Source organism: Varanus komodoensis, unplaced genomic scaffold, assembly GCF_004798865.1.
Source record: "Varanus komodoensis strain SLA01 unplaced genomic scaffold, ASM479886v1 scaffold34_3, whole genome shotgun sequence".
NCBI lineage: Eukaryota > Metazoa > Chordata > Lepidosauria > Squamata > Varanidae > Varanus > Varanus komodoensis.
The window spans coordinates 873697-896523 of NW_025335855.1; the positions used below are offsets into that span (position 1 = coordinate 873697).

A 22827-nucleotide genomic window follows, 5' to 3' on the forward strand; every position below is an offset into this window, starting at 1 on the left:
CTGCTGGTAGGGAATCGCTGTGTGGATTTTCAGCTCTGACCTGAGAACCTGAGTTCTCCCATGGCTGCCCCCAAATCACGCCTAGGGGGCCATAGGACCACCGTCTAGTTACAGCATACAGAGAGAGAGAGAAATAAAACGCCAGATAAATAGCCTTTAAACTGGCCAGGGCGACTTATTTTATATTGTTAATTTGTTTTATATTTTGAATGTATTATATTTTAATTTATGTTGAGCCGCCCCGAGGCTTCGGTGAATGGGGCGGCATAGAAATGTTTTAAATAAGTAAATAAATAAATAAACTGATGCGAAGATAATGGCTAAATCTTGAGCTCAAGTAAGAAAGAATTGCCCCCAAAGGAGTACCGGCCGTGGAAGGAAAGCAGCACGGCACGTATCCGCACATGACGTGAGTGTGCATCTTTAACGCCGTTCTGCAGGCTCACACCACCGCTGCACCGCTGCAGGCAGAAGTGCTGATGGGATCAGTGCCCTTCATAAGCATGTTCTCCCAGGTCCAGATTTATATGGAACAGCAAAAGGGGGAAATTATCAGGAAAACGCTGCACACAATTTGTAGGGCATACAGACGAGAAAATAAACGTAGGAGTTTAAGAGCCAGGCTGGACCTGCGTTCTGCCCCCACAGTGTCCAACCAGTTTAGACTCAGAGGAGGTCTAGCAGCATAAAGCAGCGTCTCTGCTTTGAAGTTCTTGCGGCGCTTGAAGGTGGTTTGGCGCTTGGCATTCAGCTGCATACCTCACACTCAGCTAATTATTAAGTAATTTTAAACTCCTTGAAGTACGAGGCACAGGGCAGGTTAGCTCAGCATCAACAGCTCCTGCACTGGCATTAGAACCACTCGCCCCGAGTATTTGTGCTAAGATGTTTAGGATAAGAAACACAGACCTTAAAAAGACCTGGAAACAGTAAGTGCAGAGTGGGCTTTGTTGCTGCCGGGTGGCATGGACCCTCGCCTGCCTGGACTCGGGGGCCAGGCCAAGCGGCAGCTCCGTAGGCTCGGCACCGACTGTGTTAGCAGGCACGGCGTGTGCAGCGCTCCCTCTGCAGCAGAGCCCTCCAAGCGCTGCGGAGAGTCAGCTGCTCTGGGAACTTGTGCCTTGCCCCAGTACGCAGCTTCCATCTGTGACATGGTCACCAGTGCCTCTTCCCTTCTGGAACCCAGCTGGAACGTCAGGCATTTCTCACGCCACACAGGGCAATATTCTCGCTTCACACGGGTGGGAAATTGGAGATGGTCCTCTGCCTGCTGCCCTCTTTTGCATCTTTCTTGGGGGTTGGAATATAAATATTGAATGTTTTCAGTCTGTGGACCATTGTTCTGTTCCCCGCATTTGCTGGCAGTCCTCTTAGGATTTGGCCCACAGCCTGGAATGTTTCTATTGTCTCCTATCCATGCCAGCTACTTTATTCCTTCCAAATAGTTTCAAAGCAGCTTTCAGTTCACTTCCTAATATTGCAGGTTATTCCTCATAGGTTTCCTCTTCAAAGGAATTTGTCATCTGTCGCTTCTGTATATTCTTCCCATTTTCTTCCCCCGCACTCCTGGTCAGAAAGCATGGGCAACGTGACCATGGCGTTGTGAAACCTGTGACAGAGAAGGGCTGCGGTAGCTGCACTTGGTTGGGCACAAACCCTGAACTTTAGGAAAGGCTGTTTTTAAAAGTTCAGGAAGATGTTGGGTAAAACCACAGGGCTAAAAGTCCTGAGGGAAATGGTTTCAAGAGGAATGCAAACCCCCAAAGGACTGAAATACTGAAGACAGAAACAAGCTATTCCCATAAAAAAAAATCTGCTCCTGTGAAAAGATTTCCTTGTATTCCGCCTCTTCTTCCCAAGCAGCTGAAGTATTTCAATATTCTTTGTCTTCCTAATAAAGACTTGATCATCAAAGTATTACAAAGCCAATTCCCAAGCAGTGCCCAGACAGGTTTTTCCACTCTTGGCTCCCATCTGAAACCATCTCAGCTGACCCAGAACCTGAAAAACCAAGCGGTCCCTCGGCCTTGCAGGGCCATAGCAGTAATTATCAGCATTATTACAATTTTTGTAATTATAAATAACCATAATCACTGACTATAGTCCAAAGCAATAAGCAGCATTAGTAAGAAATAAAATTTGTGTCACTGGAAGTATCTGAAGATACTTATCACATGTGGGGTCTGGATAATGGAAAAAGACAGAAATTATAAACCCAGTTATAATCTCAATCCACCCTATTTTTCTTTTAATTTACACAAATAATTCAATCAGAAAAAAAACACAGCACCAGCCACCAGATGAGTTTACACCAAACATTAGGAACTAAAGTTTCAAACGTAGAACAGATGGTTAAAATGTGGGATTCTGCAACAATGACCAAACTGAAAAATTATGCAGCCTAAGTAAGACTGCTCAATATGGGATTAGTTGGGTATATTTTGTTGACTTCTTAAAACATTGCCTATTCTATACTTGGCATTCAGATAAGTTAACAACACTGTACTGTGAAGATTAACAGGATTAATGACTTGTTAATTTGAAATTGACACATTTTTTCCAAAGTAGACTTTTAGAACATTTAGCCTTAATGTTTTTAGCTCTTAAGTTGCTTCGGCGGGTTTTAGCATATAAAGGGGCCTATAAATGTGTAAGGAGCTGCAGATGCCCTTGCTCTTCGAGGCTCCAAATATGACAGCGGCAAGGAATACACCAGGCCCACCATCAGTCCAGCCACTGGACAGAAATGCCGCTGTTGCCGCTTGCAAAGCGGGGGGGGGGGGGAGTGTGCACGCAGGTTTGTGCAGCACAGCAGCTTAGTGCGGGGTTACAATGGGTGGAGGAAGTTAAAGCTGAGGCAGGAATGACCCAGGAGGCTGGCTAAAGAGGCAACGATCTGAGGGCTGCAGAGGGAGGCACAGGAGGAGAGGGGACGCGGCCTCTGGGGGAAAAGACGCCCCCGTTGAGCTTCCGCTCGGGGCGGGCCACTCACTGCGGAGATGGGGAAAGGAGGGCTCGCCCTGATCAGACAAGCTCTGGGCTACTGAGTGGCTCCCAGAGATGCACACGATGGAGAAGTCAGCGGCTCCCAGCCCCTTCCTCGCCAGAAGAGAGCCAAGACCCCCCCCACACACACACACTGGTTCCTCGGGCAGCAGCGAGAGATGCAGCCCCTTGCTCTGGAGGGGAAGCACCTGGAGGAGGGGCACTGGCTGGCCCCCGACGAGGCTGCGGACTCACTAAGCGTTGCTGCACGCACCCTCCTGGCGCCGTCTTAGTGGAGATGGAGGAGGGTGGCCTCCGGTGGCCCTCCCAGGGCACAGAGACACGTTTTTAATAAAGCATCTTTATTGTACACATACTTGTATTGAATACAAAAGCCATTTTCAGAGAGGCTTCGACCCTAACACTGCCAGCACACACATTCCGGTCCCTCAGCTGTGCCCACGCTCAGGTGCACCGGCCGAAGTGAGCAAGTGCCGGGGCCTGCAGGCTCCCATCCTGAGGGCCCCGCTCGCCTGCCCCAGCCAGGCTTGAGAAAGTGTGAGCATCATGGGAACCTGGAGACAACCTGCCACTCTCCAGGCAGGGTCTTCAGACTCTGAAACTGCACACTTGTTAGCACAGAGAAAAGGTGAACCACCAAAGACAATATAGTGCAGATGGAATGAACAATATTCTCCATCTAACAGGATGTAGCAACTGGTAATACTAGAACTAGTCAGTATTAAGCAGGACCAGTTTTCCCCTCTTCCAAAGCCAGAGGAAAGGTGCTCTAAGGTATTTCCCACAGTAGAAATGCAGCCCAAAGATGAGGGTTACAGAAGCTCCACGAGCAAAGGTGACAGAACTATCAAAACAGCTTTGTTAATTCGGCAGTCTTGGTTTCTCTTGCAGATGTGCAGCTGTCCACTATCTTTGCCAGGTTTCCGTGGTATTTCTCCAAGCCACCCCGCAGGCTAAGGTAGATCTCCTTAATGGAGGAAAGCAGAGAGATGTAACTATTGGAAGTGAGGAATAAGATGGTGTGCATATTTATACACAGTGAAGTGGGTTTTCTGGAATATCTTGAACCAGAAAAAAAATCACTTGTACATTAGGTTTACCTGCACAGGAAATGATTCAGTTCGCACCAGAAAATGTTTAGCTAACTTCTGTACTGGCAACAATTTACAGCAGTCCTGAGGCTTTAGAAGGCTTAACATGTCCTCCTCCTCCTCCTCTCACTGCACCCGTCTTGCAGCGGGAACAGAAACGAGTTGGGGCTGCGTTTGTGCGCAAGCCCACGAAAGAGCCCATGCAACACGGACCGCCATTTTCTGCCTGTGGCTGCTGCAGGAGCTGAGCCAAACAGCTGCGACGCCCACCAGGGCCCACTCGGCTTCGGCTGCTCTGCAACTCCGCTGCAGAGAACGGTGTTCTCACGGCATCTCTGCCCGCACTCACCTGAGCTTTCGACTTCTCTTTTGCAATGCTGTCTGTGAGCTGCTGAATGCAGTCTTTGAGCCGCCTGATTTCTGTGTGAGTCTCTGTCAGCTTCTCACAGACGACACCTCTTTTCTCCTGAAATGTGTTGCAGTACCTAGAAAACAAGGAGCAAGCCGTTTGAGAGTGCTACTCCAAGGTCATGTTAGGCCACTAGCAATGTCAGATCCTGTACCAGTGATTTTCTACAGCATATATGCAGAATTGAGCTTCTCCACGTTTTTCACCTGTATTATTTTTTCTCACAACCGTTATCTATTGTTCTAGAAATCCTAATATCCAAGTCCATTAATAACACCACTTGTTTTTGCAGTTTGAAAACAGCTTTAAAAGTAGATTTTATTGGAACTTCCTGTATTTTTGAACTTAATGCATTTCCTAATTTTAAAGTGTTTTCTCTCTCCCACTCACAGAAAGCAGTTTTAAGGATCTTCATGCCTCATTCTCCAAAATCCAGGCGGTAAGTTCCTGGCTTTTCTATATCATGCAGCATCTAATGGCACAGTCATCAGCTGCCTCCACCTTCCCATGCCAACTGGCTCCTCAACAGGAGAGGCACTTCAGCTGGCAGGCCGGGAGAAAGGCACAGCGAGGCCCGCCTCACTGGCCCGCTTCCCCGGCACATTCAGGCGCTGCCTTTAAGTTCAACCAGCCACCCTGAATTCTGTGAAATGGCACAGTGTAAGGATAGACAGAGAGAGATGGAAGGAGGGAGGGAGGCAGCCAGCCACCGTCCCACCCACCATACTCCTCCTTCCCACCTAGTGCCCAACCGCCCTCTCCCTCTCCTGTGTGCATTGCACAGCCTCCAGCTCATCGGAGTCCTGCACGGTTCTCTAGGGTTCGTGATGCAGAAGCCCTCTGTCCATCAAGACCCACTGCTCTGAGGCCGGGTGCGCCGTTTCCCAGACGGGCTCCCCTTACGCTGCCCCTCCAGGCTGAGCATGTGGGCATGGCGCCCGTGAACTTCGCCTCCAGGTGCAGCTGGGCGACCCGCTTCTAGCTCACGACATGCTTGCACCGTGAACGACTCGGCGCAAACTTGCAGGGCTGGGGGGGCAAGTCTTGCTGGTGGAGGAAAGGCGAGCAGAAACCCGCCACACTGCGTCATGGTGGGCGACTCACACAGAGGGTGGCCTCACTCCTCCCATCCCCTCTGGCCAGCTGAGGCCCAGGCTCGCTTCTTTCCTCACGGCAGTCAAAACTCCATTGCTCTTTCGAGGAGCCCTCGCAGCCAGTGGGGGGCAACCGCCGGCCTACAACTCCCACGGCCCCCAGCCAGCGCGCCCAGTGGTGAATTGTACTGGAGAGCTGTAGGCCAAGACACCTGGAGAGCCACAAGCTGCCCACCCCTTGCGTGCGGTGCTTCACTCAGCACGATTAACGGTCAGAGGAAAAGACCCAGGAGCTCACTAGGAGCCCAACCCGAAATAACTCTGGGCCAAAACTCAAGCACAGCCTGAGCTCTCTGGCGGCAGGGCTGAGACCCGCCGAGCACGAGAACTCGGATCACGCCACTACGACGGCCCTGGCTACCTGCGTGAGACAGGAGGACTGAGAACTCTGGGAATTAAGGATGTGGCTTCCGCATGGCAGCAAATCATTACTGCACATTTCGTCACGGCCCTCCGCACTCGCACCTCTGCTTGCTGGCGAGGCTGCAGACGGCCACTGCGATGTGCAGACCGAGAGGGCTGGGCTGCTCGGAGGCTAAGCAACCTCCGGCTAACCCGTTCTGGCTCCTGCACCTCGTCGCTGCCTTTCAGCTCTAATGCAGGATGGCTTCTTGGTCTCACCCTCTCTAAATACAGCACTACCATCTGTTACCATGAAAACTGTGATTCGGTAAATGCTGCCATGCGGGTTTATTGCAGCGGCGAGGAGGAGGAGACAAGACAGCCCAGGAAGCTTTGATCAACTGCCATCTTCCCTTTGGCTGGAGAAGTGCTTTGTCCCTTCGGAACACAAGCTCCCGTTTCCCTGCAGACCTTGAAATCTTCGAAAATGAGAAGTGGCGGGGAAATTATGAAAGATTCACAAAAGGCAAACAGACGTTTGTTGAAGGTTTTGCCAAAGAGCTACCCCAGTGTGACTTTTTCTGGGAACGATGAAAGAAAGAAGGAGCATTAAGTTAAACTAGAGCAGTGTTTAGAATGCTGCTTTCAAGCTGCACCACCAATATTAATGCATCGAATCACCCAAGTACAAGAAAACACAGGAAAGCAAGGACGCCCACTATCCGGGAGGCAACACAATTGTGCACGCTTTCTTTGGGATGCTACGTTGGAAGCTGCATCAGCCTATTTTAACAGTAGGAGGAAAACATAAATGCCAGTCATTCATACTCGGTTATTGCCCGCTTGCGCTGCTCCATGTCCTCGCATATCTTTTTAATTTTGAGTTCAGTAGCAGCAAGTTTTTCCTGTTTAACTTTAACGAGTCTTTTCAAGGACATTTCCTCTGTCATGGCATTCTTGAATCTGCTATTGCTATTCTCTATTTGGTCCTCCAGGGTTCGGATCTGGAACGTGAATGAAAGAAATGAAAGCAGCGGTTATGAAAAAGCATCTTCTCTACCAGATCGCACTGTTGAAACATGGCACAAAGTCAAAGAAATCATAGTACTTGTGCTCTGCAAAAAAACCTCACAGTACACAAATACTTCCATAATAACCTTGAAACATTAAAAACGCATTTGGTACATTCAATCAAGTAAAGACACCAAGCTTTTGAAGACTGATCTTTTACTGGACTGTTAGGGAGGGATGGGGGTGGAGAGAACTGCTCCATGTTTTTACCAGACCGGCCTGGACATGGTGACGCCGATGCCATCCTTTATTGTGGGGGGCCTGCTCGGAAGCAGCTGTGACCAGGCGATCTGGAGAAAGGCAAGACCCCCCCCCCCCTTGGGCCGCAAAGGCCCTCGCTGCGGGAAGACAGCCCTTCCCAAGAGGCGCAAAGAAGGCACTTCCCAAGCTTGGCCTTCCCTTTGCAGCAACCATCGCTAAGCTCACGAAGTTCGTCTTCAGGGATAAGCCCAGCAAACCCCACCAGGACCTTCAGTGGGTTTGGACGCAGGCCTGGCAGGGCTTTCTAAGTCTCCTACAAGCGTCCTCTTCTCAACTGACTCAGCCCCATTTTGTAGACTGCCCTGAAACACATTTGAATTCTCCATTGCATTAATATCTCTTATTCCACGGCAGAGGTATTAGCTAAAACGAGTGTTGCTCAATCATGAATTAATTTCACGACACACATTTAATTCCTATCTCTATATTGACACAACTGCATTTTGGCAAGTGTGTTTCCAATTTCCTTAAACCTGTTTGGCTTGCTGAAGCGGGCATGGAATGAGCACCTATCACAACATCCAATGCCCCAGAGTCACGCATTGTTCCGTGCTGTGACAGAGCACCAGCCCAGCACCGGGCCGGACATTCAGTGGCCCCGCCTGCCGGGGGAAGGGCCGGACCCCACCTTCCTCTGAGCACAGGCGGGGCCTGCCACGGGGGAGCGTGCGGTGCCAGGCATCCATCCAGTTCTCCATCTCCCGACACAGCCTTCAGCCTCCCGCCCAAGGTCCAAATGGCGATTGTCTATGCTTCCGCCAAGAGAGATTTTGCTTCAGAGCGTTTGAGAAGCAGCAGTTCCACAGAGAAGCCTGCACTGTCTTTGCACGACACAAACCTCCGCAGAGAGCGCCAGCAGCTTCTGCACATTGGCTTCCTGGGCCTGCAGCTTCTTCTCGTACAGCTCCATCTCCAGCTGGCAGGACGGAAAGTCCCCCACCAGGTCCCTGTATTCCTCGTGCTTCTTGATGACTTCTTGCTTCATGGGTGAAAAAGAAAGAGTTGCAGCATCACACACACTTTAGAGATCAAACAATATTTAGGGCCAAATCTGCCATGCCTGAACATTTCCATGATGTTGGCAAAGAGGACGTTTTGAAGTTATTAATGTTTGCAAAATTATACCTGTACAGAAGCTTAACCTTTAAAACTAAGAAAAATAGGGCTTCCGGGCAAGATGGTTCCCTGAACAGGAGCAAGCTGGGAAATTTAATGGATCCTGCTTAAATCCATTAGAGGCCCCTAAAGCTACTTATTTACTAGCTGAAGGAACCTGGTGCTGCTGCTCCGGTGGTGTGAGGAGCTGTTTTAACTGTTCCCGGATCCATTCTGGAAGCACCTCTGTGGCCCTCCCCCACGAAGTTGGGGGGGGGGGCAGGAAGCCACCTAAACAGAGCCGAGGCCTGCGCAAAATCGCTCCCTCACCTCCCCATTCTGGGAGACTCACTGGGGAACAGTGCACCTTGGGAATGTTTTGCCAGCCCCCCCCCCCCATGTTGGACTCCCAAGATCTTCCATCTTTTGTTACTGAACCCACCATAGCCAATGGCATACTTGCTTTTCTAGATACCAAAAAACAATTCCACCTGTTTTATCCTCACACCAACAACCCCGTGAGGTAGGCAGCTTCATGGCCAAGGGGGGGCTTGAAGCCAGATCTCCGGTGTCCCCAGTTCAGCACTCTGCCCTGACTCTCCAAATAAATGAAATCAAAGCGGCAGGGCACCCTCAGTTTACTCCCTGACCCAAATCACACCGGCAGGGTACACTTTTAGGAGAACTTTTAATTGTAGGATTACTATATATGTCCACAAAATGTACCTCTCTCTCAGCTGAATCTTATTTATTTATTTATTTATTTATTTAAAACAATGTTATGCCGCCCCCATCGCAACGAAGCCTCGGGGCAGCTCACAACAGAAACAAATACATAAATAATAACCATATAACAATTAAAAAATATTTAAAAACCCCCGGTGCATCTCGGCTAAAAATTTAAAATCCTATAAATACAAATAATTTAGCAATTAAAATAAGTTTTAAATAAAACTTGGCAATGACAAGGCGATCTGACTTGCTCCTAGGCTTTTCCTGCATTCAGAAGAAAGGCTAATACAGGCCAGCTCCTGAGTTAGGAACAACCCGTGCTTACAAACGGACTTCCATCAAGTCTAGCAATTCTGCAGAAAATGGCCATTGCCAGGGAGGAAGGGAGGGAAATCTCTCCAGCATTTCCTGCTGCAAAGAGGGGGTGCTGGTGAGTTTGGGAGGGTGGGGGAAGGGGCTAGAGACATTTGTGGTTCTCCACTTTTCTGGGGGTTCTGGACCTCTAATCCCTGGGAATGTAGAGGGCTGACTATGTGATCCCACTTACACACAAATTCAGCTTAAAAACAAATTTCCGTTTTCTCAGAAATCGAACTCGTTCATTACCTTATCCTTTTCTTCGCTGTTTAATAAACACTAAACTACTTCTAACGTGCTTCTCATAAAAGACACCAGTGGAGGACTGGCAAATTTTGGAGCTGGGGGCACATCTGGCAACTGGATAAACCGCTCTGGACACTGCCAGGCATGGTCCCTCCTGGACATTCAAAGCCTGAAGCATATAGGTGTATGCTCCCGGAAACGAATCTGTGTTCGTGTGTTCAAGCACCATAGGAAACTGAAGCTATAGAAAGCTGTGCTACTGTGCTTGTTTGGGCCTTTTGTTCCTGATCCAACACAATACTATAAAGAAGCCAAACCTAGACCAACTTGGAAGGTTTTCTGCATATAAAGTGTGAAACAAGCTACAAGAAAGAGGCTTTTGTTCTTTAATTGCTTCCAATCAATAAAGGTAAGCACCGGAGCAGCAACACACACCTTGTCTTGCTTGAGTTTTTCCAGTGTCTGCTTCAGACGTTCCTTGCTATTAGTCAGCTCCTCAGGAGACTTTGTAATCTTGGATTTCAGCTGTTCTTGTTCTTCTTTTAGATTACATATAGTCAGTTTTAGCTCATTCTGATTAAAAAGAATTAAATACAATGCTTATTTTAATGTCACTACCAGTTTAAATTTGATACCAGAAAAAATCTGTCCTTAACTCAGTCTTTAAGAATGTAAAGTCTGCGATAAATTAGACATTTTTTTCTTCAAAAGAAGCTTTTCATTCAATTGTCAAATGACTCGCAAGGCAGTTAGGTCTTCTACTTCTACAGCATGGTTTGGAGAACGCAGGGGAAGGGCAACATGCAGCAGCTTCATTCCTGCTTCTCAATTTCCAAATTACAGAGCTCGTTCTATCAAAAAAGCAGCAACTTTGGTCCTGGGAAGCCCAGCCCCACTGCATAAAACGTAGAGCCACATCTCTGGTTCACATGTTAGCATAATGCACACATCTCGTTTTGTGATTACACACTATTTCAAAAGAGAATGGATGGATCGCTGCAGGAAAAGAACGGCTCGAAGGCTATAAGCACATACCTGCCTCATTTGAAAGAACCATTTCTTCAGGTGGGGAAGCTGGACTATTGGTTTGGCTTGTGCAGGACGAGGCCATCAAGGGCTACCACTCTTGACTATATGCAGCCTCCGTTGTCGGAGGCAGTACATCAGTTGTGGGAGGGAGGGAGGGAGGGAGGGAGGGAGGGAGGGAGGGAAGGAAGGAAGGAAGGAAGGAAGGAAGGAAGGAAGGAAGGAAGGAGGGAAGGAAGGAAGGAAGGAAGGAAAAGTCCTGCGGATTTCCCAAGGGCAACTGGCTGCCCATTGTGTGACCAGAACACTGACCTTGGCCTGACCCAGCACGGCATTTCCTATGTTCTTAAGAAGGGAGGCAGTGGGGACCCTGCACATGTGCAGAAATATGTGGGCAAAGAGGGTGGAGAGAAAAGGAGAAAGGGTGACACATTGAGGGTATAGAGATTTTTAAAATTCCTAAACTCCTGGTTTGGAGAAGGAACGTTGCAGGTCCTGACAAATGCCACAGACAGCAATTCCTGTCTTTGCTGCTGCGTTATGTGGGGGGCAAGAATGTGGCGCTGCGGCTGCCGAACCACAGCCGCGCCGGGACCCATTTCTCCCACTGCCGCTGCTGCCGAGTGGCTCTCACTGCCACTCCGGGGGAAAAGCAGAGGCGGACGTTGGGCAGGCTGCGCAGGTCTGCCAAGTACATCTGTGGCTGAGGGCTGCCAAGCCACCTAACGCTGAAGATGTCCAATGGTGTTTAGAGGAACATGGGAGAACCGAGTGGAAATTAATCTGCCAGAGCTCAACCCCACTTCTATCCTTGATCTGACTTTCGGGGTGTAAGGTTAAAACACTCCTCCCCACATCAGAGAACTTTGCTTCCTGGGTAGTTTAGAAGTGGAATAAACATGAAAATAAAAGTATTTGTACATAGCCTGTATCATGGTGGCCGGAAATAGGAAGTGGCAAGCCCTCTGAGGCCCACTAAGCCTAACAGTGACTTGAAAGCATTCAGAAATGGGGACTGTTATTAAAGGTAGCATACAAATTCTCTGGAGAGAGAAAAAACCAGAAACTGAAGCACATTAATGTTCAAATGCCTAAAAGGGAACATACTCTGAGCAATTCAATGGAAAATTCAAATACAAAAGAATACAAAGTAGTTTAAAAATATTCCTAAGAAATGCTGCATGTAGCTGATTGAAAATAAGTGCGCTTTCTTTCAGCAGGTGAAAGCTGTTCCAAGCTGTACAAAGTCAATGCGCACGGCTGAGATCAACTTGCCAGATTCTGGGTTTTTTCTGCAATTTCCATCCTCTTTTGGTGGATCACTTCTTGCAAAGCACCCTAGCGGAAAGAGGAATTTTTGAGAATTAAAGAAATAAGAAATTCTTTTCATTTTTAACTGACGGTAAGACAATAAAAGGAGCATTTCACAGGCCAAGTTGTTTTAAAATAAACACCCCAAAACCTTAAGTTGTTATTAAATAGAACATGCAAGACTAGCGTAGCTTAACAACTCAGACTGACTTGTAAAACACATGCACACCGTTTTCTGCCGATATTCTTGGTTGAGTCTTTGCTCCAGCTCTTGAATATCTTGCGACAGCTCCTTGAACTCTGCTTGTTGTTCTGCTGGAATTGTACTGTACGAACCCAAAAAAAAGGAACCGGTATTTGGTATATATTCAAACACACAGTTAACCTTTCACTTGTTGGAAACCCTGTGCCTTTTTAATGTAACTGCCTTGTAACTAAGTGCTAGAAGTGGACACTAAGTTCAGGATGTTAGCATAATTGCACGACAGGAATAGTTTTCTCCACAAGTCTCACACAGGTAAACAACTCTTGAAGCAAACTAAACTAAATGTGGGATGATGGCATCCCAAGGCCAGAAACCGTGAATTGCAATGGGATTGGAAAGAATCCTACAGGGCAGTGACAGGGCAACAGACAATCTTCTAACACAAATAACCTCGTGCAAATGAATCTAATTTGCATTAGAATGTTTTCAAACCAAGAATTTCCAGAAGACACATGTCCCCGGGTACAGGCACAGAACGAGACTCTGCCCCCCTGCTTATGGAGAGTTACGAACTGGGAGGACGACAAAATGCACACAGTTAAAGCCAGAAGGGAAGGCGCTCTCCTGCAGCCCCTTTCTAGCTGGAATGCCAAAGAGAAATCATGCCTGAGGCAGGAGAACTGCCAAAGGAAGCAGGGGCCTCCACTTTGCCCCTCCCCAGCCAGCCCTGCCGCAGCACATGTCGCAATTCTGCTGGTGTTGCGCAATTAGCCCAGATAGTCCCCTCCCCTCGAAAAATGCACTCATCGAGAGCAATGCCACCAGGAAGCTGTACAAAACATGGGCAGGAAGGGTACACGAAACATCACACAAGAGGCCGCCACAAGCTGCACTCCTGCTGCGCCGTAAGAAGAGGGCTGCTGTGCGAGCGCAGCACTCTGCCCTGGCCCCACATCACGGGCTGGGCCAACGCTCCGCGAGCCAGGGAAGCAGGCGAGCGCACCGAGCAGGAGCGGAGCGGAGGTGCTTCGCGAGGATTCGCTGGCTGCATCCAGCCCCCGCTGACGATGCGCATCCTGGAGTCGCCATGGCCGTTCCACAGCTGGCCCCAGCGTGGCTGCACAGGCGGGCTGCTGCAGGAACAGGCGCAAGCTCCACCGGCTTTCCCAGACTGCACCAAGGAATAAGGCTCGAAAGGGAGGACAGAGAGGAAGGCTCCTTCTCAGTCACCCCAGACTGCAGACACGGAATGACCGGCTCAAGCGACAGCAATGCCAGATTCCAGCGTGACACCAGGAACGACTTACTGGCTGTTAGAGCCATACAGCAATGGAACCAGTGACCGAGGGAGGCGGTGGGCAGGCCACACCAGAGGCGGTCAGGAGGCACCTGGACAGCCATCTGAGAGGGATGGTTGAACCCCAAGCCTGTACTGAGCAGGCGCTTCAACCTGATGGCCCTTTGGCCACCTCCAGCTCTACCGTTCCACGATTTCGTGATGAGCAGGGCATATGAGTAAGACTTAAACCTGCAGGCTCCAACTCACACTGTGGATTCTATGCCCGAGAGGCAAAGGTATCTCCATCCCTCCCGCCCCGTGAGATCGGCAGCAGAGGCCCTCCTCCGGGAGAGACATCAGGAAGCAAAGTACCCGGAGGAGGGCCTTCTCTGCAGTGGCGCCCCATCTGTGGAATGCGCTCCCCAGAGAGGTCCGCCTGGCGCCGTCGTTGTTTGTTTTTCGACACCAAGCCAAGACCTTTTTATTCAAACAGTATTTTAATGATGCTTAATATTTATAGGTTTTAATTGTGCAGCCAGTGCGTTTCTGGGTTTTAACTGTAATTGCTATTGTTTTGTGTTTATTTTTGTGAGCCGTCCCGAGGCTGTGTAGCAAGGGGACAGCATATAAAAACTTTGAATGAATGAATGAATGAATATAATGATACATCCCAGTGGGTACAGTTCCTTTGGAGCCCTGCAAATTGGCCATTCAGGGCCATGGCTTATTTTAAGCTAAGGCATCCAATCAGCGGGTGGCTTACTCCAGTTTCTCCAGTTTCAAGGTCGCCTCCTGGATTGCCGCCTGAAGCCGCTGTTCTCTTTCCACAGCCGATTTCTGGGGAAAGAACATATTGCACAGACTTTATGTCCTATTCTACATATTGCTTTCATTGCCCAGAGCACAGCGGCTGGGACTGGGCCAGGGCGAACTGGGGGGGGCTGGTGTGTGGAGGCAACACAAATTTGTTCGGCTTGCTCTGATCTGATGTTTGATAACTTCCTGAGAATCACAAACTAAGCCATAACCTTAGTTATGAAATCAAATCTTTGCCATTTGACACTTGACCCAGAAGCAGCCTCTGCACCTCGTGGCTGCTGAGATCGCAAAGTCGCTCACCAAGGGGACGCTGCCCCGGCTGCGATCTGCGGCAACCGATGTTCCCTTTGCAATCCCCTGGAGCACATCCCGCACTCTGCACACAGCCAGGTCTCAGCCCAGCTGAGCTACTCCCTTAAGTTCAAGGCTACTGATACCGGGGGCAGAAAGCATACTTTATATGCAGAAGATCTTGTCAAGTGGCAAGTGACCCATCAGCCGCACTAGCAAAGGGGACGTACCACCATCTTGATATCCAAGTCCCATCTCTGGAAGCAAGATGCCCCCAGGGAGGAATCCAGAGAAAACTGCTTCAGTCCCAAGTGAGCAGCAGCGGCCACCCCGAGCTTCACCAACACCCTTTCCACCGAAGCCAGACCGAAGGGGGAAGCCGCGCACTCGGACGTCTGCCTAGCTATGTGAAGTGTGGGAATCAGTGTGGGTGCGTTGCATATGGATACGTAGTTTTATCAGTGAACTTGAGAGATCTTAAGATGCCTCCGGGTTGCTTGTCCTGTATCTCAGCAGCCCTGCAGTTTCCTTTCTACATTATGGTAGCTTGGCTACTTTGCTGCCACCATGAACACAAACACAAACGACAGATCAAAACAGCTGCTCTCTTGAGCCAAGCGGTACCATGATGAGCTTTTGGTAAGCTTCCTCTCTTCACAGGGATGTGCATAAGCGGCCAACTTAGATAACAAAAAGGCCGATGCTAATGCAAGTCTTCAGCCTACGCTAAAATGCAAGAGGCTTGCACAATTTTCAAACCATCTGCAGCATGAATAAATTAACAAAACTTTAAACTTAAGTTTGAGGGTCCAGCAGGCAAAAGCTTTACTTAATCTTACGTAAGTGCTCTGGATTTCCAGGTAGACCTCACGTCGCGAGTCACGGAAGAAAAGAAAGTTAATAATGCCACTCAAGAACCGAGCTGTCCTCTTCGTTTCTAGAATATCAACACAAAATGTTTTTGATGAGGCTTATGAACTGTACAATTTTTCAAACTCAAGCTTTATGAAAGCTACATTTAACCTAGTTAGAAATTAGGTAGACCAGGAGTATGGCAGGGTGACCAGAAATGTTGCAAGATGAAAATTGAAACATCTGGCAAACTATTTTCTGCCCATCATTACTGTATACAAAGGAATGCAGGAAACCATGGTGTTTGACTATCTGCTGTGGCGCACTAGAACAGGAACGCACCTTCGCGGTAGAGAAAAAAGATCTGGCGGAAGCTGACCATATTCGCATACACGAATGGGAAGCAAATTGAGGGCTGAGGGGAGCGATATGCACTGCATGAAGGTCCTGCCAGTTTTTGAAGGCTTTCAGGCAAAGCAGCTGCTGAAGCTACAATGTGAAATTAAAAAGTGAACTCACAATCCTCCTGCATAAAAATCCACTACTTGCCCTGCTCGTTTCTATTTTCAAGGCCAATTTAGCAGGCTATTTGCTGGAAGGTGGGGCTTTTGGTATTACAGAATTGGGAGTCAGCATCCCCTGCCGTCATGCGACAAGCCACCCAAAGATCTGATCACCCCTGCACTAAACAATGACTCGGTTTCACAGCAAAGCTGCCCAGAGTCGTTTCAGTCATAGTGAGCCAAAGTATACGCCAGGCAGCCTATTCAGCCATCCAGACTGGGCCGCAACCTTCACATAATATACAGTGATGATCTTTTGTAGGTTTGTCTGCATGTAAGGTGACTTGCATATAAGATGAGGTCAATATTTTGGGCTGTTTTTCTGGCGTTTGTCTTATGTTGGGCATATTAAGATGACTCCCAATTTTTGCTTTGCTATTTTTGTTTCAAAGGCCATCTTATATGGCAGTATATACAGTCTGAGACTTGAAACTCAGTGAACAAAACTGATAGAGGTATGCAATTTTAATTTATATGCTGCATGCACGTCTGTTTTTCCAGTAACCAAAGTTAGATGGGCTGAAACATTTCACTAGGAAAAAATGCAATCAAGGGCATTTTAAATGTTACATTCAGATCAACTCAAAGCTTCAGATGGTAATTTTTTTAATACGTGAAAACACTTTAAAGCCGAACAACGTAACAGCACGAGGGGCCCAGCGCTGCGCCCGCAGGCTCCATGACAACCCTTCACAGTGCACCTGCGAGGCCTCCCGCCTCCTGCCACCTCAGGAATTTCCCTAACCCAACTAATCTGAGGAGCGCCAGGGTGCCATGTCCGGTTCCTGCTGCCGAAATGCCGAGCGGCCACTTGGCCGGCTGGAAGGGAAGGCGGACAGGTCGCTTCCTGGGCCCACCCTGCCTGGTCCTGGGCACACCGCCCTCCCCCACTGCTCCCTCCGCCCCGACTCCAGCCTTGCCGTTTCTGTTCCGACTCCTTTCCTCGCTGTTACCCCCGTGCCCCCTCTCCAGCCTCCTTCCCCCCCCCGCCCACTCTCTTTACCATCACTCAGCCCGCTTTCTCGCTGTCCCTCCTCCTTCCGAGCCTTCAGCTTCACGCCTTACTCGACTGGCCACATCTTCCCATGGAAGCCATTTTGTGGTGTGCTAACGGCAATTTCGCGAATTTCCAGATATGTCCATCAGCCCATTCAGCGGAGGCGGGAGGAAAAGCCGAGGCAACCGTCCCCTCCCAGTCCGCCCCCCTCCTGCAGATTTTGCCAGGCGGGCTTTTTCGGCTGCCCACCCAGAGACCTTTGGAAGGGAAGGACAGATGCTGAAAGACGCTCAGGAGAGCTGAGAACCACACGGCGGTGGCAGCTGCAACATGCAACCCTGGGAGTCAGGAAGCAGGACGTTATCCTGTGACTCCACCATTCCCTAAGGGCCGACAAGAGGCATTTCCACACATTTACACCGACCCTCACGGTCAGGAGCAGCACCCCAACGACGCAAACAAGAAACCAAACAGCAACAACCAGGCAAGCTCAAAACTAGAACGATCTAAGATGTCACACAGGTTACATATTAAACACTCACTTGGATTAATGATATCAGCAGTCTGGAAGTCATTGATACGGCAGATTGGGAAAAACTTCTCCCTGTTAAAACGTTATGCACATTGTAAATAGATACCCTGTAACACCTTCTCCCAAGTGTAACCTATGTTACAGGGGAAAGTTCATTTGGTATTCTATTTTTTATTATTTGATTGACCTTGTCAAACACCTGGTAACCCCCCACAAGCTGCTAGATGGCCAAGCAAGTCTTAAAGGCCTCAGAGAAACGTGGCACCTTAACCAAAAGGTGACCAATTTGACACCAGCTGGGATACAGTTTTTTCCACAGATGGGGGGCACCTCTGAGAAAGCCCCAACCCCCAATGCCGCCCTGAGTGGGCTCTCGGGAGCAGGCCCCAGGAGCTGAGCACAGCATCCCAGAGGACTGCGACTGGGAGGCGCTCCAACAGGTATTGCAGGTCCCCGGCTGTGGAGATTTTATAGGCTAAAACCGGCACCCGGAATGGGGACCAGGAGCATCCGGACAGCTGATGCAAGCGGGCCACGACTGGCCCCGTGTATTCAGAGCTGCAGGTCACAGCTGATGATCTGACTGTGACAGACGGCACCAGCTGCAGGTTCTGGATCACCTTCAGGGCAGCCCCACGTGGAGGGTGCCAAAGCAACAGAATGTCGAGATCACCAGAGGCAGGTTACTGAAGACGCCACCCTCTCTTTGGAAGCCACATGAGGCAAGGTGCGGCCTCCAGCTGGAGCTGGCAGAAGGTGCTCGGAGCAACGGAGCCCCAGGAGACACAGGAGAATCAAGGGATGCCACCAAGTGAACAACCAGCCTGCGGGCCGAACACGCTTCATCTGGCCTGAGGTAGGGAGTTCCACAGGACTGCATCTGCTATCACTTAGTTCACCAAATCCAGATATCTGCACGGACCAAAGCATTTCAAGCATTCCTTATAGGAAGAAAATCCTTAGCAAAATAATTTTCCTCAGCTTCAAATAAATCCAAGCAAAACCCAAATTCAAACAAAAACTAAAAATCAGCACAGAGAATATGATTTTAGGATACTCACATGTTAATAAACAAATTCCCGATGGGTAGGAACCCTTCAAAAATCTGGGGATAGGCTGTTTCAAAGGTCACTGGCATCTAAAAATAAAAGCGCAAATCAGTCGTGACCAAATGAGCACACGCTGGCCCTTTTTCCACTGAGCGCCTCATCTACAAATGAAGGTGCATTATTTATTTGTAGCATTACAGACCACGCTTCTGCCATGGAAGCATTAACGTGCATCTCATACCCCAATAAACTAGAACAGTGAAACAAATGTTTCATTCAGCAGCTTCAAAACTCCAGATGAAAATCAGTCCTTGAAACAGTGACAGTGACTTTCTAGTGCCCCAGTGGTAATCAGGCGGACACAACGCACTGAAATGTCTCTGGCCACCCCGTCCAGCCGGGACTGACACAGAATAGTTTCGGCAGGACTGCCGCTGCAAGATCCTCCGCAGCATCGCCTGCAGTTCCTTCAGGATAGGGAGCTCCCCTTCCTTCTGCTCCTCCCGAAGAGTCTGGTGTTTGCCCTTTGACCGACCCGCCTTGGGTGACCCTGCTGGGCGACCAGCCTAGGGAGACCATCTGGCCTCTGGTGACACCGAGGGCGTTGGGGAAGCGAAGCGCAGGGTCCTCACCACGTTGTGACCTGCGTCCAAGAACAAGGAAGGTCTGATCTCTCTGCAAAGAGTATCACTACTGCCTCACTGCATGCTTCAAGGAACCCAGTACATTAAGGGGCTCGGGCAGGTTCAACTTTACTGCATGCTGGTGGAGCTGCCCTTGTGCCCTCCTCCAGGTAGAACTGAGAAGGTTGGTAGGAGTTTTGCAATTATTGAGAATTATCAATTATGATAAAACACCAAGTACAGCTGTTTGGGAAAAGTAAGAAACGTTACTGGTCAACAGCTACTCTGAAGAGCCCAATTATGGGGCTGTTTGGACACAAATGGTCAAGACCATCCAAAAGCAATTCTTTAGAGCTATATTCCATCCTCCGTAAGACACACTTTCTTCTTTCATGCAAGCTGAAACTCATTTACCAGAATTATCTTTTGTAAATCTTAGGATGACAATGTATTGAATCAAGCTTCCAGCACATTGGGAGGAGCATGAAACTTTCCAAACTAGCAAAGACACATTCCACGTGCAATTAGATAACGAAGTCAAGGGAGAATCCTGACATTGCTACCACAGGACCACACAAAACTTTAGAGGCCTCTCATCCTTGATGTGACTTTCTTGAATTGTTGATTGAATTGATACACGAAGAAAATGCACTCGGTGCCCAAGGCTAGCCGTTGGAGATGCTCTGTACGGATGCTACTCAGCTTACACAGGCACAACAGACAGGGATTCCAGCAAGAGTGGGCAGCTTTCTTTCTGCTCTTGCCCTGAAAGAGCATCTATGGAACACAGCGTGTTACCGAAGGATTTGCATGACTCGCCAAGGCAGACATTCCTCGTAAGCCGGCTGCATGATGAGAGCATCGGGTGGGAGGGCAGGGCAGGGCAAGCAGGCACCGGCTCTTTCAAGCCCAGTGCACAGGACCGGCCTGCAACCTCCATGCATGCCTTTCCCACAGGGAAGATTGCTGCTTGCCTGCATGCAGCAAGCCAGCAGGGGGAGAAACCCAGAGACCACAAACTTCGTGCTGGACTGAAAAGCAGTCTCAATATTGTACAGCTTTGCCTATCAATACATAAATAACATATCTGCATCAAAATGCATTTGTTCTCTCTGAACTACTCTCAGAAGGGTAGAAATTACACAACAGATCCATTAGCCTTTAAGGCGTCAGAGAACTTTATGGAGAGTAATTAAGATATCACTTTTATTTTGTACTCAATATACTTTTCCATGAGTCTTTATTGTACAGTTACCATGTAAAAGTGTTCCAGGCGGATTCCATATACACTCTGTAAGGCTCTCATGAAGATCATCTGCACTACTTCAGGCTGAAAAGATGAAACACCAGTTTACAAGAACAGACTAAATTTTGATGCCGTGTGCCTTTCAGTCAATGATTTAATTTACTTGAAGTTCCACTAACAGAGGCAATGGTTTTGGCATTATAAATTTTAAGAGAAGCATCCTTTTTAACAAAGCTCATGATCAAATGAGATAAAATAACAAGGCCTCAGCGGCCTTCCTCCCCGTGTCCCCCCCACAACATGCTGAATTGAGACAGCTAAAACCTGTGCTGAGCGACTTTTGACGAATTTATGGAATGGGCTTTCTTCCTGGAGAATAAAGCTCTGGAAAAATTTTCACTCCACATCACTGACAGCTACCCTCTGGATATTTGCAAATATTTATTAGTTTTAGGATTAAAATTAGTTTTAAAGGAAATGTGGACAAAAGAGTAGTTGGGGATAATGAAATATATGTACTCTGAATGTCACTACATCAGGGCTTCTCAGGTGTGCAGCTGAAGGCAGAGAGTGACATTATTTTTGAATGTGATATAGAAGCCGCTTTTTAAGCTGAACAGGAGCCTAAAAATGATTTAAATTAGGGGTGTCCAACCTCTTGGCTTCTCTGGGCTACATTGGAAGAAAAATGGTCTTGGGCCGCACATTAAATACACAAACACTAACAAAAGCTGATGAGCAAGAGGAAAACAAAGAAAAATGGTCTGTGCATAATTTGTGATATTTGCCATCATGTGTACAAATAGCGAGAGCATATATACATTTATTTTATGTGACATTATGACATGTTGTGTCTACAAAGTTCACACTTGAGAACTGCACAATCAAGTTGCCAAAAAAATTGCAAAAAATTTCCATGTTTTAAGTAAGTTTACGATTTTATGTTGGGCCGCATTCATAGCCATCCTGGGCCTCGTGCAGCCCATGGGCCACGGGTTGGACCCCCCTGCCTTACATGGTGTGCCCTCAAGCAGCAGCGACCATTACTAAATTCACTAGTTCTGGTTCTGTATATCGGGAAGACCCCACCAGATAGTGCTGAATTTAACTTCTGTCAAATAAGCAAACTTTTACAGACTTTACCTTGACATTTGGAAATAAGTCACTTTTGGATAAGTTTTTGGCCTCATTTCCCGTAAGCAAGCGGGTACGAATGAGTGAAATTATGTCATTGTCACTGTACCTTGGGAAGGTACAGTCATTCATCCTGTAAGAAAACAAAATACAGAGTATGCAAGCAGAAGATCGGGTCACGCTATGCAAATTCCTGCATCTATAAAAATATGCAGACTGCTGGCTGCAATGGGAATACGCAAGTCAAGCAGCTCCATCTTATTTCCAGGGCAAGATAATGTACCCTTCTGCACAGTACAGAATTCTATAGAGGAAGCAACCACATAAAGCTCCCAAAGCAGCTGCGGGACTGCAGAGCAGGACGCCCTAGTAACTACCCTGCCTAAAATACTGAGGAGCAGTCCAATGGCACCCCAACGTCCCTCTGACGATGGAGAGACCCAGGACCAAGAGCATCGTTCGGCTGCACCGCGATTCGCCCCGCTTCAGGACAGCCAGCTTGGATGGAACAGGAAGGCAACGGGCCGGTTCGGGAATCGCAGGACGGTAGTTGAGCAGAAGCTGCGGCTCCTTGATTGTTAAGCTACGGGCAGTGCGGCACTCGCTGCTGACGAAGCAGAAGCCCCAGCACGGATTTCCGGGAGCGCCCAGATGCAGCCAAGCCGCGCACCCTTTGCGCCGCCACAGGAGCCGGGCCCTCGCAGCGCTGCTCCACCGACCGCCTCGCAGGCGGAGGGCGCACCGCGCGTGCAGCGCAGCGCAGCGGCGGGGACGGGAGCTGCCGGCACCGGCGGAGCCACGCGGGAAAGCGCGGGAGGCAGGGCCCGTGCTGTGCCCGCCGGCGGAAGGCGCAGGGCTCATCGGAGAAACGGATCCCGCCGCAGAGCAAGCAAGCGAGCTCCGCTCCGGGATGTCTGAATCCCGGCGGCCGCGGCACGGGATGCAGCCTCCCGAGCTGGGCGTCCCGCCTCGGGGCCGGCGCGACCGCGGCTCCAGGGCCCGACGACCGGGGCGGGGCTGCTGGCCGGCGAGGCTGCAACGGGGCCCCCCGCCCGGGGCCTCCACTCCGGACGCGGCCCGGCCGGCCCGCCTCCTCCCGGGAAGAGGCCGCCGCCGCCGCCGCCGCCGCCGCCGCG

At 49.2% G+C, this 22827-nt stretch overlaps 1 protein-coding gene across 1 annotated transcript; it reads right to left on the bottom strand.

The window, feature by feature from the left end:
- Positions 1–3051: 3051 nt before the first annotated feature.
- NUF2 (NUF2 component of NDC80 kinetochore complex) lies at positions 3052–21823 on the bottom strand. The gene is made up of 13 exons (XM_044439424.1): positions 21701–21823; positions 20567–20641; positions 18701–18777; positions 17650–17711; positions 15535–15632; positions 14349–14422; positions 12331–12427; positions 12066–12128; positions 10200–10337; positions 8173–8313; positions 6831–7006; positions 4447–4582; positions 3052–3973 (listed from the first exon to the last, which is right to left on the bottom strand). Exons 1-13 carry the CDS (start codon positions 21821–21823, stop codon positions 3854–3856), a joined length of 1380 nt encoding a protein of 459 aa, XP_044295359.1. The 3' UTR covers positions 3052–3853.
- Between the last annotated feature and the right edge of the window lie 1004 nt (positions 21824–22827).

Coding starts and splice junctions, on each gene's coding strand:
- NUF2 (XM_044439424.1), bottom strand. CDS start 21,823: ATGAATGACTGTACCTTCCCAAGGTACAGTGACAATGACATAATTTCA. Junction 17,712..18,700: donor GGGAATTTGTTTATTAACAT/GTGAGTATCCTA, acceptor ACGTTTTAACAG/GGAGAAGTTTTTCCCAATCT. Junction 8,314..10,199: donor AAAAACTCAAGCAAGACAAG/GTGTGTGTTGCT, acceptor TCACCCATGAAG/CAAGAAGTCATCAAGAAGCA.